General features: G+C 36.3%; 1 protein-coding gene across 1 annotated transcript in view; it reads left to right on the top strand.

Annotated features, from left to right (window-relative positions):
• Positions 1–6,403, top strand: part of SOCS6 (suppressor of cytokine signaling 6) — a 29,327-nt gene extending 22,924 nt beyond the window's left edge. The window contains exon 2 of the mRNA XM_051611653.1: positions 428–6,403. Coding sequence (XP_051467613.1) covers positions 553–2,157 — 1,605 coding nt within the window. The 5' untranslated portion in view covers positions 428–552 and the 3' untranslated portion in view covers positions 2,158–6,403. The remainder of the gene's footprint in view (positions 1–427) is intronic.
• Positions 6,404–12,577: the final 6,174 nt, after the last annotated feature.

Below are 12,577 nucleotides of genomic sequence, written 5' to 3'. Positions count from 1 at the left end.
ATTCCTTATCCACTGAACAGTCCACCCATCAAACTGATAACTGTTAAACATAGAGAGAAGGATGTTGTGGGGGACTGTGTCAAAGGCCTTGCAGAAGTCCAGATGGATGACGTGTCCTTGTCCACTGATGCAGTCACTCCATTATGGAAAACCGCTAGGTTGGTCAGGCAGGATTTTCCCCTAGTAAAGCCACGCTGGCTGTCCTGGATCACCTCCCTGTTCTCTGTTTCTATCTATCTGTCTGTCTGTCTATCTGTCTATGCTGATTAATTTTCCAAGTCAGTTCTCTGTATTTATTTTCATTTGATGCCTGTTCCTTAAGTACTGCAATTTCTATCTTTTTTTGGAGAGGGGGAAACACTTATGAATAATTAAAAAAATATTTATTTTGTGAAGTTAATTTTTTTTTTTTTTTATTTGTTTCCAGGAAATGGCTCTTCAAGTTAAATGAGGCTGTATAAAACACATAAATGAAGCAGAAGCTGCTCAGCATGTGTTAGCGCTGTATCACCACAAGCACTGCTGATCAGCCAGACTTGGTAACTTGTCATAATGAAGAAAATTAGTCTCAAAACAATTCGCAAGTCCTTCAACTTAAATAAAAGTAAAGATGAAAGCGACTTTGTAGTGGTTCAGCAGCCATCGTTAAGTGAATTTGGAAAAGATGACTCCTTGTTTGGCAGCTGCTACGGTAAAGATTTGGCTAGCTGTGAAGTCAATAGTGAAGATGAAAAAGGAGGCAAAAATAGATCAAAAAGTGAAAGTTTAATGGGTACGTTAAAAAGGAGGCTTTCAGCAAAACAAAAACAGAAAGGCAAAGGCAGCACACCATCTGTAAGCTCTGCAGATGATGACACGTTTTCTTCCTCATCTGCTCCAATAACCTTCAAAGATGTGCGAACTCAGAGACCTCTGAGATCCACTTCCCTCCGTAATCATCATTACAGCCCAACTCCATGGCCCCTTCGACCTACAAATTCAGAAGAGACTTGCATCAAAATGGAAGTGAAAGTCAAGGCCTTGGTCCATTCCTCTAATCCAAGCCCAGCACTGAATGGTGTTCGAAAAGACTTCCATGACTTGCAGTCAGACAGCACGTTCCAGGAACAAAACAACATGTTAAAAAATACCGAGTCTCAAAACGGGGACTTGCATCTTCATATTGATGAACATGTGCCTGTAGTTATTGGATTAATGCCTCAGGACTACATTCAGTATACTGTGCCTTTAGATGAGGGAATGTATCCTTTGGAAGGATCACGAAGTTATTGTCTGGATAGTTCCTCACCCATGGAAGTTTCAACTGTCTCTTCTCAAGTGGGGGGAAATGTTTTCCATGAAGAAGAGAGCCAAGTGGATCAGGATGTAGTTGTTGCACCAGATATCTTTGTGGACCAGACAGTGAATGGTTTGTTGATTGGTACCACAGGAGTCATGTTACAGAGCCCAAGAGTTAATCACAGTGATGTCCCTCCACTCTCACCTTTGCTACCTCCAATGCAGAATAATCAAATCCAAAGGAACTTCAATGGATTGAATGGCACCGATGCCCATGTGGCTGAAAGTATGCGCTGCCATTTGAATTTTGATCCTAACACTGCCCCTGGAGTTGGAAGAGTTTATGATTCTGTACAGAACAGTGGTCCTATGGTTGTGACAAGTCTCACAGAAGAACTGAAAAAACTTGCAAAACAAGGATGGTACTGGGGCCCAATTACACGTTGGGAGGCAGAGGGAAAATTAGCTAATGTGCCTGATGGCTCGTTTCTTGTTCGAGATAGTTCTGATGATCGTTATCTTTTAAGTTTGAGTTTTCGTTCACATGGAAAAACTCTTCACACTAGAATTGAGCACTCAAATGGTAGGTTTAGCTTTTATGAACAACCAGATGTGGAGGGACATACATCTATAGTTGACCTAATTGAACATTCAATCAGGGACTCAGAAAATGGAGCTTTCTGTTATTCGAGGTCGCGACTGCCTGGATCTGCAACTTACCCAGTGAGACTGACAAATCCCGTATCTCGGTTTATGCAGGTGCGCTCTTTACAATACCTATGTCGTTTTGTAATACGTCAGTACACCAGAATAGACCTGATTCAGAAACTGCCTTTGCCAAACAAAATGAAGGATTATTTACAGGAAAAGCACTACTGAAAGCTTGTGGGAATCTTGCATCTTGCACTTTGGGAACGACAAGAACAAAAAGAGATTGAATTACAGTTTACAGACTTTCACTATTATCAAAATATTTTGCTGCCATAAAAATGTTTCGTTTTTGTGTGTAAAAGAAACATAATGCATTTGGATTTATGTTTGTTTTAGGGTTTTTGTGTATGTTGAGGGGCTTTCTTTTTTTTTTTTTTTGAAAGAGTGATCTCAAGTTTATTTTCAGAAGTGTGAAATAGCTATCTTTCATCAATGTGCAGATTAATCACAATGTGAATGATCAAATTCTCCTTAATTTCCCCCAAGTCCTTTGCTGCTATCCACTGTGATTTTTATGCATTGAAAGCACATATCATGTGTATTCAACCATAAGTAAAGTCAAATAAAACTTGTTGAATGGAATTTTTTTCCCTTTAAAATAGCCTGTTTGAAGAAAATGATCATGGATAAAAGTTGGTATTCTAAATTGCAGAATTTACATCTATGTTAAAAACTATTTCTTAGTATCCTAATTATAAATTTCTATAGAGATATGCCCTAATGTAGAACTTATAGACAGAGCTGTGTTATAAGAACATGGTTATGCAGCATATCTTTGGGAAAAAGAACGACCTTTCTCCTAAGCCTTGTATTGTCTGTACACTTTTTTGTGTTTGAGAAGGTTGGTTGAGCCTTCTTCTTGTCTCAGTATTTTTTCTTTCTGAAAATGGCCTTTAAAAAAAGAAGTCTATGAAAGTCAATGTGTAGTACATGTACAGAAATTGCGGTGTTGGGGTCTTGTCAAATATTACCTTTTAAAAATCATGCCATTGGTTAAATAAATTAACACCTACCAGGTCTCCTTTTTCTGTCCTTTTCCCTCCTACCTTGTCTTGGGGGCAGGGTGGGAATTTTCCTGGGTTTTTAGGAAGACTCTTGGAATTGTTATTACGGGAACATAATATATAAGCCATTTTAGGAATGGGGTAAAACTTTTACTAGTATGATTTCTATAATATACATTCAAGCTACTTGAAATGTTACTACTTTCTGCATTTTTTTTCACTTCAGAAATGCAGTAATCACTAATGTCCTTTGGGTAATTTTCCCCCTTTTTTTTTTTTGGATATCCTTTGGGGAGGAAGGAACAGGACTGATAACATTTTGGATGGAAGATGCTTAAAATCCGTTTCTAAAGCTTTGTTCTCATAGCTTTTCAAATTATGGGGAAAAGGGATTTGGATGTACACTGACCACAGAAAATGTTTCCGTTTAGTGTCATAAAAAATGTTTTGACATGTGATATATTGAATCAATTACAAAAATGTTTATGATACCTGTCAAAGATTCTGGCATTTGAAGAACTTACAGTTATTCTAGCTTTCTGTAGGAAAAAAAAAAAGACTTTCAGGGGGGAGTACAGGTTCTACACTGTAATATTTTGATCATGCAAGGTTAATCCATGGCATTTTCCTGTTTTCAGGGTTTTTTTCCCCCATTATTCTATCATTTTTATAAGTTATTTGTTAAAGGGGCCATGGCTAGCTTGGAAGGGAGGTTTGTTTTGCTTTCCTCTGCCCCCCTGTTTTATATTTTAGAATGTCATCTTCCCAATCTCTGGTAGGAGTTGCTAGTCAGTAAGCATCAACTTTGAAAATGGGGTTCATCTTTGATACAGATTTCTTGTTTAGCTAATTTTCTTCTCCTTGTTTAATCTAGCCTTTTTGTCCCCTAAAATGAGTCTTTAGAAATGAATACAGTATTGCTGCAAGGTGGTGCAATAGCACTACATCTTGGGTTGCCTGAATTGATAGACAAAATTTATATTTTTTTAATTTATTTTTTGACCATAATGTTTAACTAGAAAATAAAAAAAAAAGAAAATCAAAGGTAGGTAGAGGCTGCCTTTACTTCTACGGGAGTGAGAATAAGGATTTTTTCTTTAGTCTGATAAAGTTTTAAACTTAAAAAAATCTAGAACAGTCTATATGCGTAACTTGTTGGCTCTGCCACTGAGATATATATATGAAAGTGTGAATTTTGTTTCCCCCCCCCGCCCCTCTACTGACTTCCCCCTTCACCAGCTGCCCCTTGAATCAGGATCACTAACTTTATTAAAAAAGGCACAATAACCTGTTGTATGGTACAGTGATCTGATTCTGTCTGTGGGGAGGAAAAAGAAAATAATTTTTGTGAATTTCAGGTGCATACTTTTGGAATAAAACCTCTGGCATTTTCTTCACTTTAAAAATTATTTCCCCATACAAGCTAGAGGACCTACGCATTCTGCAGAATCCTTGAAAGATTATAGTATACTAAATATTTTCTTCACCATTTAATACCACTATTGAATGCATTAAACATATGCTTATACTACACCATATGCATTAATTTAGCAGTCATTGCATTGAAACTTAAGTATTTGGAGCTATACTTTCCTGGTCATACTGCTGAATTGAAAAACGTGCAAGAACAGACATGCTAAATTTCTTGCCCATGCCTTTATAAATTTCAGTTTGTTCACTCATACATGTTGGTTCTTTTGTGTTTTTTTTTTTGTTTGTTTGTTTTTTTAAACTTTGGTTCAGCTATCCAGTTTTTGGATTGCCTTCCTTGCTGTGTTCTTCATCTGCAAACTTAAATCGGGTGAAGTTTGTCATTTCCCTTCTTCCCCCATAAAGCTTCCACAAAAGGAACACTGTAAAGTGGCTGAGGCCTAGGATGGGAGTACCATGTAGCACTTTGTTTCTAAATTAAAAATTATGCTAAGCTCAAAATATTTTACATCAGTAGTAACTAGATGCAAATACTTATTTTTACAGGTTTCATTAATCAGAACCTCACAGTATTTTTTCATACTGATGTGATTGGCCATCCAAGAGAAGGAATCCAGTAAAATTACTTCCAAAACATTAGATACTTAGAATTTCTTATAATAAAGATTAATGTTAAAGGAACACAGTAACATTTAGTTATGGACAGTTTAGAAGTACTCAGAGTAACCACAAAAACTGTTGACTTCTGCTTCATGAAAATTAGGGGAGCAAAATGTCCTTCACAAATAAAAGCAAAATTATTGAGGATATTTTGGGGACCTTCAGAAGTATATACACTAGGAATAAAAGCTAACTGACTATGATCCTTATAGAGTAGAAATATGACTATTTATTCAGCACAACAGTTTAGGGGTTCTAAAGGTATGCTTTTTATGCAATTAAATTGTGGACAAAAATTTTGAAAATGAGACTTTGAAATAAAACTTTTTTTGAGCATCTGAAATGATTGACGTTATTGATAACATGGTTTGGTTTACCAGTGAGAAGGGTAAACGACACCTTGCATTTGGAAATAGAAAAATAAAGTTGCACAATTTCCTTTGTTTATTTTTTTTTCTTTAAGCCAGTGTTACAAACAACTGAAAGTGATTTCATTCTTTGATCTACTTGAAGGATATAGCACTTATCCTGCTGTTGACATAGTGAATGCCATCGTTTCATCAAAATATTTCTGTGCCAGAAGGATCAGAAATACAATTGTTAATTAAACTCTTTGTTCTCAGATGAGCTGATTTTGCATTTTGTTAAAGTAAATTTCTTTCTGTGAGTATTGACTGCTGGGCTAAGTGAAATTTTTGCAAATTTTGATTTTATACATTTCATCTATGTGAATACTGGAATTAGAAATTTGAAACAGCATACCAGCAATACATGGGCTATGATGCTGATGAGAGGTATTTCTCTGTAACTGAGCTTTCAGATTCTGAACTAAGCTATGAATAAATTAATGATTGCCAATTTAATTTCTTAGAAGCTTTTTATGACTGCAAAGCATGAAAATTACAAGCATTCTTTATAAATTTAAAAATGGGCTAGATGGTAGATCATAATATTGGAAATACGGCGTTGTATCTGGTAAGTGTTCTAAATTCTACACAGATAATGAAAAAATCTTAAAGAATTTTTTATAGATACCTGTTGGGTTAAAGAATTTTTATAGTGATGATGGAGTGCCATGAAGTTAATACTTGCAATCCAGATTGCTGTAGTTTACACTTTTCTCTGTTTCAGACCAGGTGTGCACTATTTGTACTAAGCACACCACAGAGTGAATTATCCAAAGTCCATTGATTTTAATGTGTTTTGGTTTGTAAACAAAATTATAGTAATTTCTTGCACATTTTTGAAAAATAATTGTATAAGGATTTATGTATCTGCTTCTGGATACAGTGTGTAAATAAAAATTTCATTCACAAAAACAGATTTGTAGAGTGTTCTATATCATAGTGATGTTGAAAAACAAAAAAAAAACTTGAAAGACATTATAAAATTTGGGCATCTGACTCAAACACTTAAAATTTAATGGTTAAATTTGAAATTTGTGTATTTTTTAACTCTTGCTATTGGGTTTTCAAAACATTTCTCTATACCCATTGTATTAATTCCTGCTTTTCAAAGTAAGAAAAAAAATAATTGCCAGAGCACAACAAATATATAATTTTTTTTAAGGTCTTTGCACATACAGTAAGCTAACTTTATGATAATTCTAGTTCATTTTTTTGCTTAAAAATTTTACAGAATTCATAACAGAAGTCTCCATTTCATCCAAATGTATGTCAAAGGTAATACACCATCTCTTGACTTCCAAGCAAGCCGATAGTTCTTAGTTCCAAAAAAAAAAAAAAATAATGTGTATCGTGTTGATCTTCATATATTCACTTGTTGCTGTGCTAGATTGACTATAAAAAGGTAGTGGCATTTTAAACCATGAGAAATCACAGAAGGAAACCAGAAGATCAAGGTTAAACCATTTCTATGTTGCAAAATGCATGCACAGTTGTCCACATATTTTCATGTAATTGAGACAAAGACTCGCTACTCAAATTGATGAAAATACCACCAACTCCTTAGGCCTTGGTTATAACTGGTTTTGGTTTGTGTTTGTTTGTTTGCTTGTTTTTTTAATAAAAGAAAAACTCAGCCATGGTAGCAAGGAATTATTGTTTATATTGCCTACAGCTGATATGTAGAATCATAAAATCATAGGGGTTGGAGCAGAGTTTTGAAGATCATCTAGTCCAACCCGCCTGCTGCAGCAGGAACACCTAGGGCAAATCACACAGGAGCACACCCAGATAGGTCTTGAAAGTCTCCAGAAAAGGAGACTACAGCCTCTCTGGGCAGCCTGTTCCAATGCTCTGTCACCCTCATAGTAAAGAGGTTTTTGCTCATGTTAAGGTGGAACTTCCTGTGTTGTAAGCCTGGGGGTGTTTCCCTTTGTCCTTTTCTCTGTATTCTGTAACTTAATTCCTTAAACCATAAACAGAGATAATTTACAGTTTTTAATTTTTAAGAGAAAACTGTCTTCTATTTCCTGTTGCTGGAGCTAGTATTGCACATTCAGTAAGGTGTGTGCTAGTTCCACCAGTGTGTGTGGATTTTCTTACTAAGTGTGCATGATGTTCTTCCCTACATTTGTTGTATTCACTCCAGAAAATTTGTCAAAAAATGAACTTACCTTCCAATGTTGCCTTGCTAAGTGATGAAAAGTGACTAAGAGTTAATTTTACAACTGCCTGTAAAATAAACATTTCAGCCCTGCCTTAGTCAAGTTCATGGTGAAGATGCCTGTAATCCTAATTATTTCTACCTCACACTGAAGTGGCTTCTGAGAGTGGAAGAGAAATGCTAAGACATTGCCAGATGCAGAAAGCTTGCTGTATGTCTGGTAATATAACCCTTGTACCAAGGCTGCTCTTGATGGGGGGGTGAATTAAGTAAACCTCTGTAATTAAGATGAGACCTCAAAGATTACAAAGCTGTAAGATCGAGTAGAAATCCTTAATATTTAGGAAACAATGTTCAATCACTTCTCTCCAGCACATATGATCTGCTTGCAGTCTGATTTTTTTTTTTTTTTTTCCATTTCAAAAGCTAATGTTCAGCTGAGTATTTTAGCATCCCTTGAGACATTAGTATGCAGGTCTTTGACATTTCTCTTAAGGTAAAGCCTATTCTTTCCTGTCAAAGCAATGTAAAGTAGGAATATGATACTGTATAGAGTGGAAACAATGGTTATTTGTTTGTTTTTGAGGAATGTCTCAGAAATATGAGTTGTTTGCCTCCTGAGACAGGCACCTGCACTTCTCTAAGGCGAATTGGCTGCATGCTGATAGTAAACTACTGAAACTCTCTAGATGTGAACTTTGAAGATAGAGCTGAGGCTTGGCGTGGGCAAGGCACCAGCCCTCACAAAACAGGCTTAGAAAAGAAATGAGTGTTTCCTAGCATAAAATGTGGAAGGAAAGAGAAATGAAATGTTTCACTTTATGTGGGTGAGAATGAGTGTTTTATTGACACAAAGGAGGATGCATGGCCGACTCTGAACCGCACCAACAGCTCAAGTGGCATCTGGGCAATTAATTGTTGAGGGAAGAGTCAACATACAATGGGTACTGTAGCAAAAGTAACACAAGTTTTGTAAAACTTCAGAACAACTGTGTCCAGTATTAAATGTGTATTGTGTCTTCATCTGTTCTTCAATTTTTTTCTCTGATTTTCTTAACTTTAGTTTGCAAAACTCTCTAGCTGCAGTTATAATTTCGATGGCATTCTGAAAGGGCATCACACTCTTCTCAGCTGAGCCTGCTGCAGTAAGAAGGCCAGTTGCTTAAAAGTAACCCCTGTTGATTCCAGCTATTTAAATAGGAAATATTGCTTAAATAGATGAAATAATTAAAATTTATTTTCCAGAAGTCTTCATTAAATAGCTTAGGGTGTCTATCGTCCTGTGATCAACATCATACCTATTTCTTAATGATATATGTTGTCTTTTCAGTTACACACCTTTCAACTAAGAAAGAAAAGAAAATTTCTCAAACTGTCACTGAATGCTTCTGTGTTCACATCAATCAAGGGGTATCAGGGCTGAGCAGACTTTTGACAGTGTTGCTTTCCCACAAAACAACTGCCCTTTTCCTGTGTCCCAGCCTTTTGCTTCCATCCGGAGGCAGCATCTGTCTTGTTCAGTTTATAGTTGGGAGTTTGTTTGGATTGCCAAAAGGTTTTCTGCATCCACTGCTACAAACTCAGGCTTCCACTGAAAAGCAGACTTCGTATTTTCTTTCAGAGCACCTTTCTTCCCTGGTTGTTTGCCCCCTCTGAGAAGAAAATCAAAATACCCGATGTGAATGTTGTAACCTTCCTCAAACCTGATCTTGTCTGAAGTGAAATTGTTTCCTGTTTAAACAGTCCCCATTTCCGGCTAATGGAAAAGTTACCTGCTCTGTTTTTTTGCAAGTACTATTTTCAGTCAGTCTTACGCTCATGTCTCTAAAGGTCTCAGCTTCAAGAATTCATTGTGCAGCAAATTCCAAGATACTCTATAGTTCTCATGAGTGTTGAGTAAAGTTTGGAAAATGTGTAACTGGAAAAATCGTATGTCTGGGAAATTAATCCCATTATCTTTTTATGATTTTTGAGCTTCTGAATGGAAGCACCAAAGTGTGAGGACACCAGAAAAATGAAAGCCGCTGCTGTTTAGGCATTATACCTTGTCATGACGAAAACTTCTGGTTAGCTCAGCTGAATGGAAAAGGTGTTAGGGAAACTTCCAAATTCCAGACAGAAGAATGTAAATTGTGTCATTCCTGAAAATGAAAAGGGAAGTGGTACCTACGCACAGGGTAGGTGGTGCGGCAGGTGGCACTCACTCCTGGTGTTTTTTCTGCCTGTGTTGAGAGTCCACGGGCAATACGACATCGTACCTGACTTTCTTTTTAACTTTTGACAACTTTTTCAGATCTGGCCACTAATGGTTGGCAGTGTTCTGAAAACCTCCTGGCATTCTGAGCTGTATTGAAGGTGGAAGGTACCAAAGCGCAGGTCCGTGCCAGACTTCCTCCTTTTTGTCACTCATCTGTGACAATCAATGACTAATTTCAAGTCTTCTAACTTCCCTTTATGCTTTCTTTCTCTTCATCTTTTCAGTTTCAGTGCGTGAATCCATGCTCCCCTGGAGCACCTTGAAACCATTTCCTCTTGTCCTATCACCAGTGATGTGGGAGAAGAGACTGACCTCCCCCTTCACTACAACCTCCTTTCAGGCAGTTGTAGAGAGCAATAAGATCTCCCCTCAGCCTCCTCTAGGAAAAAATAACCCCAGTTCCCTCAGATGCTCTTCATAAGACTTGTACTCTAGACCCTTCACCAGCTTGGTTGCTCCAGCACCTCAGTGTCTTTTGTAGTGAGAGGCCCAAAATGGAGCACAGTACTTAAGGTGCAGCCTCACCAGCACCAAGTACTGGACAATTACTTCTCTACTTCTGCTGATCACATTATTTCTGGTACAAGCTAGGATGCTGTTGGCCTTCCAGGGCACTCTGATGATGGCTCATGTTCAGACAGCTGTCAACCAGCACCTCCAGGTCTTTTTCCTCTGAGCAGCTTTCCGTCCACTCTTCCCCAAGCCTGTAACATTGCATGGGGTTATTGTGACCCAAGTGCAGAACCCAGCACTTGGCCCTGTTGAACCTCATACAGTTGGTCTTGGCCCATTGATCCAGCCTGTTCAGGTCCCCCTGTAGAGCCTTCCTGTCCTCGAGCAGATCAACACTCCCTCCCAACTTGATGTCATATGTAAACTTACTGAGGGTGCTCTGAATCCCCACATCCAGATGTAGAAGTGATAGAGGAATGGAATTTTTTACTATCACTGTATTTTCAGCAGGAGTTTTTTTGGTCTGATTAAAGGCTGTTACATGGCATTTAATATTAGCATCATTAACATCTTCATGCCAGTTAGATGGTAGGATATACTCATCAAAGAATCAATTAATTGTGTGGGTTAATATAATGCTGGAAGTGAAGATAACCTTACTGTCATCTTTTGGTACTTACTTTACTGTATATCCAAGTTTTTTAAGAAGATCATTTAACATCTGGAATACAAGTCAAAACGTCTCACAATAAGATCTTTAACTTTTCTCCAATTAACAGTGGTGTTCAGGAAAAATATTTAAATTATGTTTTTCTTCAACCTGTGAATTTTGGAAAGCGTTTCCTTACGTATTCAAAAAAAAAAATAATTTTTGGCACTGCTAATTCTTCAAATGAACGTTTACCTCAATAAATTTTCAAGTGTAATTAATTTTAAGTAGTATCCTAGAGCAGACAGTTTCCTATGGATAGTCAAGAAGCAGAATGTTAGATGAAAAGACCTGTGTTTCAGAAACAGTCATTTATGTCATAATCATTAAAGACTACTTTCTGTCTCTAAAAATCCAATAATATATTAATTCAGTATTTTGGTTTGTTCTAATATAATAAAAATTTTTTCCAACACTAATGGAATACAAGAAATAAATATTACTTTCACTGATGTCCTACTGAACTGCTGAGACATGAGGTGGAAACTTCCTAACATCATGGCTAACATCATAGTTCAATGACAAAAAATGTCTTAAGAGAATGAAGTAATCCCTGTCTTTATCCATTAAAAATCCCAAATGCTTGCTTTTATACATGATCGTGTGCACAGCTGTGAATGTAAAAGTTTTCTGAAGAAACTGCTATAAAGATCAAACTTGAGATTTGTTCAAGTATGGATTATCTAGTTCAGTGGCATATATTAAGTACAAGTAAACCAATGCTCAAGAGAAAAAATTATTCTACAGTGTAGTTGTTTAATACACAAACAACACTGTCATATAAAAGTTATAGATAATTAAAAAAATAATAATTTCTGAATGACATGCAACATGCATAAAAATTTATTTCAAGTAACTTATAGTGAGTTTGGTTATTCTTTCAAGAGCCAGTAACAATTTTAGTCAACAGAGTCTGATTTTTAGATAAGTCATGGCTCCTAGTTAATACCCAGGTTATTTGGTTGCTTTAGATGAATTTAATTGTGATGTATCAGAATAAAACTTGTGGTGGGCTCTGTGAGGTTGTTTGTTGTTGTGTTTTTTTTTCTGTGGAGGTAGAGGTTAATTTTTTTCCGATGTTGTCAGCTCTGCTGCTCCAGAAATGTGAAAGTTACATTTTACACAGACTGAGTTAGGAAACTGATGTTTAGTTTCATATAAGTTTGCTGTTTTTAAATTTTAGGGAGTCTGTTCAGTCATTGAAATAGTACTGTGTTTGCAAAACTGTCAGTGTTTTGTAGTATAGAATATGTGATTTACAATGCAATGCAAGGGAACAAAATAGTTAGAAAAAAAATAGCTTTTAGCTCCTAGAAGAAAAACTTGAAGAAAAAGTTTTGTAATTTGCTTTTAAAATTATATATGTTATTGTTAGGCATTTTTATTTTCTGTAATAAAAATTTTGTTTTAAAATGTGAGGAAATCTACATGAAGATTAGTAATGTTTTAAAAAAATATTATTTTCTTTTAAAAAAGGAGGAGGGACATTCAAAAGAAAGAAGACCA

This window comes from Apus apus, chromosome 2 (genome assembly GCF_020740795.1).
Source record: "Apus apus isolate bApuApu2 chromosome 2, bApuApu2.pri.cur, whole genome shotgun sequence".
Lineage (NCBI taxonomy): Eukaryota > Metazoa > Chordata > Aves > Apodiformes > Apodidae > Apus > Apus apus.
Note: the sequence above shows the minus strand (reverse complement) of the source record. Positions and strands in the feature narration are given on the sequence as shown.